The sequence below is a fragment of the Chaetomium globosum genome, genomic scaffold, assembly GCF_000143365.1.
Source record: "Chaetomium globosum CBS 148.51 scaffold_8 genomic scaffold, whole genome shotgun sequence".
Lineage (NCBI taxonomy): Eukaryota > Fungi > Ascomycota > Sordariomycetes > Sordariales > Chaetomiaceae > Chaetomium > Chaetomium globosum.
In genome coordinates, this window is record NT_165983.1 from 167,594 (window position 1) to 174,149 (window position 6,556).

General features: G+C 55.4%; 1 protein-coding gene across 1 annotated transcript; it reads right to left on the reverse strand.

Moving 5' to 3' along the window:
* Nucleotides 1–454: 454 nt before the first annotated feature.
* Nucleotides 455–4,886, reverse strand: CHGG_10776 (uncharacterized protein; the record flags this gene model as incomplete). Its single annotated transcript, XM_001226042.1, has 5 exons — nucleotides 455–526; nucleotides 585–3,006; nucleotides 3,245–4,352; nucleotides 4,675–4,792; nucleotides 4,881–4,886. The coding sequence occupies 5 exons, from the start codon at nucleotides 4,884–4,886 to the stop codon at nucleotides 455–457; spliced, it is 3,726 nt and encodes a 1,241-aa protein (XP_001226043.1).
* Nucleotides 4,887–6,556: the final 1,670 nt, after the last annotated feature.

Sequence of the window (6,556 nt, forward strand, 5' to 3'; positions counted from 1 at the left end):
TCGTCGGCTATCCTCCTGTTTAATACCCTCTGTTGAGTAGTACTTTGTTGACTAGCTCTCTGTTGTTCCCACCGGGCCTGCCAGGCCAGTTCGACCACCTCCTTGGTATTCGACCCCCTATCCTTCCCCCCGATCTTCCATTTGTAGTTAACCCACTGGGCCACTACACTAGCGGCTAGTTCAGTGGGCGTGGGACTCTGCGGGCCCTGACGGGGCCTCCGGCCTCGGGTTTTCCTCCTCTTGTTGAACCTTCGGTAGACCTTATTGCAGGCCTCAGTGATTAGATGCCCCGTGGTTATTCTCTCAGCCTCCGGCCCAGCCCCTGACTGTAGGGCCTGCTTCTGTAGCCGGCCCTCGAAGTCGGCCAGCCGCTTGTTGAGATATAGGTCTAGCGGTGGCACCCAGGCCTCTGTTTCTAAGCACCGAATAGGAGCTGACTTGTATGCCCCTACTACTATTCGAAGGCTCCTGTTCTGAGCTTTTGACAAGACCTTTGCAGGCCCCTTCGGCCCTGTAGCTCTTGGAGCTGTTGGTTGGTGGAAGCTGGAGGCTCCGTAAGCTATGGCACTGCGGATGCACTTTACGTAGACCTCCCGAGCCCTGGATAGGCTCGGGCCCCACGTCTTTGCTGCAATCCTCGATAAGGCGAAATCTTGGGTTTTGAGTTTCCGTTCCACAGCTTGATGGTGCGCCCTCCATGACAGCTTCCAGTCCAGCCAGACTCCTAGAAACCGAGCCGATTCCACTGGCTTAACTGTGCTGTAGCCACTGGCCCCTGGGTGGGCCAGGGCCACCGGGTTCTCCCACTGTCTCCGACCTTTGTTGAAGTGAATTAATTCGCACTTTTGAGGTGCGAACGCCATCCCCCGGGTACCAGCCCACTGCAAGCAGGTCTTCCAAGCTTTTTCCAGTTGCTGTGTATTGGCCTCTGGGTTCTTTCCAAAGGCCAGTAGGTTTGTGTCGTCTGCGAACCCTACTATGCTAACCAGTGGATGAGCTGTTTTCAGGGCCTGATATAGGGAGGCAATGTAGAGGATAAATAGGATCGGGGATAGTGGTGAGCCCTGGGGGACTCCCGCTATGACTGGGATGTCCTCTGTTTTCTGGCCGTCGAAGTGGAGGATCGCAACTCTGTTACTTAACCACGCCTTCACCCACAGAACCACCCACTGTGGGTAACCCTGTAGCCGAAGAGTGGCTAGTAGCCGGGTATGGTTGACGGTGTCGAATGCCCCTGAGATATCCAACTGTAGAAGGGAGGCGGTTGCTTTCTGCCGCCAGGCCTCCTGGACTTGGGCTACGACTAGCCGAATCGCTACCTCTGTTGACCTGTGCTCTCGGTTTCCCATCTGCTCCGCTGGTAGTAGGCCGTAGGCCTCTGCAGCACTAGTAATCCTCTCTGCTACCAGTGCTTCTATGACCTTCCCAACTGTAGGTAGGAGGGCTATGGGCCTGTAACCTCCTGGAGTTCGGTAGGTACTCGGCTCTTTTCCGGGCTTTTGTAGGACAACTGTTTTGGCTCTCTTGAATATTTCTGGAAACCATCCGATCCGGAAACACGCCTCCGTGAGAACCGCTAGCACCCTGAACAGTGGGCGCCCGCAGGCCTTAAGAAGGCCTATAGGTAAGTGGTCCTCGCCTGGAGCCTTCCAAGGACTAATCTTCGAAAGGACTGCCCTAACATCACCCACTGTAACCTTTTCCTCTATATTGAACTTCGGAACCCACTGTTCTAGCAGGTCCGGGTCCTCTATATCAGAAAGGTCAGCTTCTGGGTTAGGGTAGAACCGGCGTGCTAAGGCCTCCGCCTTCTCCTTGTGGGTGGAGAGGTCCTGGCCTCCGGGGGGCCCTGTGAGAGCGGGTAGTTTCGGGGGATCTGGGGGGGCGAAGCTTCTGCAACGGGCCCAGCGTTCTAGGCTCCATAGCAGGTCGGTTTTGTGGGTGGCTTTCTGCATTGTTGTCCTCCAGGTCTTCGTTTTCTCCTTGTTGATGGTGGCCGCGAGGGCCCGTAGACCTTGGTTAAGTCTTTCTTTGTTGTGCTCCGACGGGGCTGCCTTGCACTCCCTTTCGGCTCTCCTTGCCTCTCCCTGGGCCTCCTGGACCTCCACTGACCACCACGGCGAGCCGTGGCCTCTGTTGGCCTTCTTCCGAGGGGTGGCCACTTCAGCTATCCTCTGTAGCTCCTCGACCAACCAGTTGAATGCTTCTTTTAAACCCTCCTGCTCCCTGACTTGTGCCCGGAGGCCCTGTGGCCCTGGGTCCTCTAGGCCTATTTTCTCTGGTAGGAGGGCCGCCTCGGCCTCCACCCTACGCCTGTCCATCATCTTCCAGTTCCAACCCCCTGGCTGGGTTTGTTGTGGTAGGGGGCCTCCGATGTCAGCTTCCAAAATCTGTGGGTAGTGGTCTGACTTCCCCCTGTATTCCAGGCCGTAGTAGGTCGTTTGTAGACCCACTGATGCCCAGAAGTGGTCTATTGTCGAAGTGCGGCCTCGCTGGGCCCCCTGCGGTGCCCTGGTTATAGTGCCTGCTGGAGTTCGAAGATCGAGATCCCACTGTAGTGCCAACTCTAGGAGAGCCTCGGCCTTCCTTTCGTACCGGCCAAACCGGTCCCATTGCGGGTGGTGTAGGTTAAAGTCCCCCGCTAATACTACTGGGTAGGCTGGGGCCGGCCGACTTAGGAGGGTTTGTAGGAGGGTTTTATCCTCAAGGGGGTTATAGATAGACCAGAGTTCTAGTCCACTGTTCCCGAGCCCTGGGAACCATACCTTACAATGTTCCTCTGAAGTCTCATATTCCCACTGTCCTGTGTCGAACTTTCGGCTGACGAATATAGCCGCTCGCCCACTTGCTTTATGAACTAGGTGGTATTTCGAGCCTCTGGGACAGTAGGTTGACTTGGTTTGTTGGTTGATCCATGGCTCCTGAATAGCCATTAGGTCGTACTGCGCTTCTTCTAGCAGGGCCTCGAGTGCCTGCTTGTTTCCTTCGGTGTTCCACAGCAGGACTCTAATTTTCATTAGTTTCCATAGTTGCGTCTTCAGCTGGTTGGGCCTGTTCGGCCGGCTGGGTAGGCTGGGTAGGCTGGGTGGGCTGAGTGGGCTGGGTGGGCTGGATAGCTCCGAATATCCCCCCCGAACCAAGGCTAATCCGGCTTTGGGAGGGGTCCCTTCCAGCCACTGAAATCAACGTTGGCCGGCCTCTGCCCAACCGTGGCCTTTTTGCCCCGACTCTCAGAAATCCATACTCCTCCTCCTGTGGTCGGGCCTTCTCGTAGGTGAATGCTGATCTTGGTGCTGTTATAGGCTCCGCAGCTGCTGTCCGAGCTGGCTCGAACACCCTTGGTCGGTATTGGTATGCCTCTCTCGCCTCCTTCTTGGCCCTGGCCCTTCCCGGGCACTCCTTGGCCCAGCCCGGGTGCTTTCCTCCGCAGCAGGGGCACTTACAGGGCACCTGACCCTGCTGGGTAGGGCAGAGGGCCTCCCCGGCCCTCCCGCCCTCCCCATGGGCCCCCGTACCACACCTCCCACACAGGGCCTCTTTCTGGCAAAACCTCTGTATGTGGCCCCATTTCCAACACTTGAAGCACTGTTTCGGTTCCAGCATTGCCCAGTAGGGCTGGCAGTCGAGTAGCTGAGCGTTCCAGATTATCCCCTGGTCACAGGCCTTCCGAGCCTCCTCTTGGTCTCTAAGGGCAACTAGTACCGTCGCCCTGGTAAACCCTGGGTTGGTTGGGACTCTGAACTTGACCTTGTCCACTAACCAAAGGCCTAGTTCTCCCCCGAACACCTCCTCCGTAGTACCCTGTAGGTCGGCCTTCCTCAGGCCCTTCACCAGCACTGCGTAAGTTCTGCCAGCCTCTTTAGCCTGCTCCCCGAAGGCTTGTTGAATCCACTGGGTGTTGTTGGAATGCCAGCTTTTGGTGTTCGAGTCGTTGAACGTTACCACTGTGTCCCCGCTAGGGAGCTTCCGGGCTGCAATAGCTCCCTGCTTGGTTGAGGCTTGGTTGATGGCCTGGATGATTTCGACTGGGGACCTTTGTGCAAGGTCGGCTGACACGTTGGCTCCCCGCACTAGTAGCTCCCGGTCGGCCCTCTGGGGGATGATTTTCGTAGGTTGAGCTTGCAAGCCTTGCCCGGGCCCTGCGGCCACTGCAGCCCACGAACGGCCCTGTGTCGCACTTCGATTGGGTCCCACGGCAGCCTGGACCGCCTCCGTAACTACTTTCTGTAGGTGGGCTGCCGTAAGCCCTCCCAGGCTTTCCTTCGAGTGGTGGTGCCCCTGTTTCTGACTTGCAAATAGGTCGCTTAGGTCCTTTGCGAGGCCCCGGGCCTCTCCTCTGTTCTCGATAGGTACTAGATTTACCAAGCCGTTCAACAGGCCTCTGAAATGCTCTGCCTTAGGTAGTCTCGGGGGGGTTAGGCGCTGTGGAGGGCCATGCAGAGGGCCCTGCGGGAGGACCTCTACCAGGGGGCCCTCTATGGGGGGCCCTTCCGACGGGGCCGATGGCGGTTGGCCTGCCCACATCAGGGGCTTCGTCTTGCTGGCTTCAGGGGCTTCGTTCCGTTGGCTGGCCGGGTAACGGGGCCAAGGCTCTTAGTGGCTTGGCGGTTGAAAATTTTGGACGCGGTAGACGCGGTCGGCACCCGCGGGTACCCTCCTAACCGTAGCACTCACTGCGGCCGCGCCACTGGTCGCGCACCGTTGCAAGCGGTATTGTTAGATAGGGTTTTTCGAGGGCTTTCGAATGCTGTCGGTTTCGTCGGTTTTGGCCCACTTTTCGTGAGGCGATCTCCTATAGATTATAATTCAAGGATAAAATTTGTCTGTCGCGCATACAACTGAGTGCAAATAACTATATATTAACGTGGTATATAACTAACTATCATTATTTTGTGAGTTCTACTCCTCGCCCTGTAGACCCACTTCTTTAAATGCAGGGTGGATTTCCGTACAGAATATTACATCGTGCACTACCGGAAAATTCACTCTTCGCCTCTATCTCCATCAAGGTAAACAGCAATTCCCCACGTCCAAATAAATATAACATCATTTTTTTCTTGCAAGTCGCTTTCGCCGGCTTCGGTGAATCCAGATCAAGCGCTCCAGCGGGATTTCTCTTTCCGCTCGCTAAGATGGTAGACTGTGAAGTCTCGAATGCGATTCCTCGTGCGACGGCTCCCGGCCTTCCCGTTCTCCCTCATCAACTCTATGAGACTCTCGATACTCTCATACAGGACCTGAATGCCTGGGGCCATTCCAACGGCCTTGCCTTTTTCAAGCAACGTCCTTCGAACTATAAGGATGGCAAACCAACCCGATATGAGATTGCTTGCGACCGTGGAGGCAAGATACATCATACGTGCCTCACAGTCTACGGTTCGTCGATCCAGCACATCGAAGACAGGGTGCGAATGGTCTGGTGTTGCGAAGGCGTTGAAGGAAAATGGCCGCAAGTGGTCATTTGATTCTGGAGGCGGCCACGAGACCCTTTATTTGGATGGATGGATGGAATTTATTTCGCCCGGAGGCACTGGGCCTATAGGGCCTTAGCACGCTAGCTACATCCGGATCAGATCGTTTTGCGTTTAACTCGTACAAGCCCCCTACTTCTTCCCTCTTTCTCGCTGCACCATTTACCTCTTGCCTTGGTTGTTGTTAGCAGATCAGACTTGGAGCGCTACTTTCTCCAAGTGTTCAGCGTCCTATCTTCAGCAGACGAGCCTAAAGCGGGACCTGCTGGTTAAGGCTCGTGGTTGAGGCTCGTGGTGTTGAGTGTCGGCTTCTTCTACTGTGACTGGTTTAGACTCTCCTCTTCATTCAGCTCCAGCCTTCCTGTTGCCATTGCGTATTTGATCGTCGCCCGGACTGCCTTCATATCTGGTGACCAATGCCTTGTATCTGATGGCGCTTTCCCTCCCAGATAGAACGAGAGGCTTCCTCGTCTTGCCACTGTGCATTGCAGCATGTCTTCCCTCAGAGCTGTCCATCTCACGCATCGGAAAAGAAAGTGTTCCACTGATTCCCTCGCTTGTCCACAGGCACAAAGGTCTGACTCGACCGCCCCAATCCTGCTCAAAAAACCGTTCAGTCTCGCCATTCCGGTTCGGAGCTGCGCCAATACGCAGGCCTTCCTTCGCTTCAGCTTGTCATAGAGATCGCGCGTGTGCTTGCCTGGTAGTGCTGCGTCCATGGCCTTTGAGAACTTGCCCACGCTTACAGGTAGAACTCTTGTCGTCCGTTTGTCTTTTCATTGCCAGCCCTCATCGCGGTAGACTTGGGTCTGGGGCATTTGGGGAGTCGGGGTGTGCGTCCTGGCTTGACGCTCCTCTGGGGTTGCTGGCCTTGGCATTTGACCCTGCGCGAAGTCAATCTCCTGCTGGGTCCACAAAAGTTAATTGAATTTCTCTTTTGTTGTGCCGCTGTGGCAGTCCGATATATGTCGTATGAGCCTTGGCCGGGATTTTTCCAGGCTTTTTTTCTGTTTTTTTATCTTTAAAGTGTCTTTTTGCTACCGTTATATATAGAGACGTAATTAGTGTTTAGTAATTTATCTTTG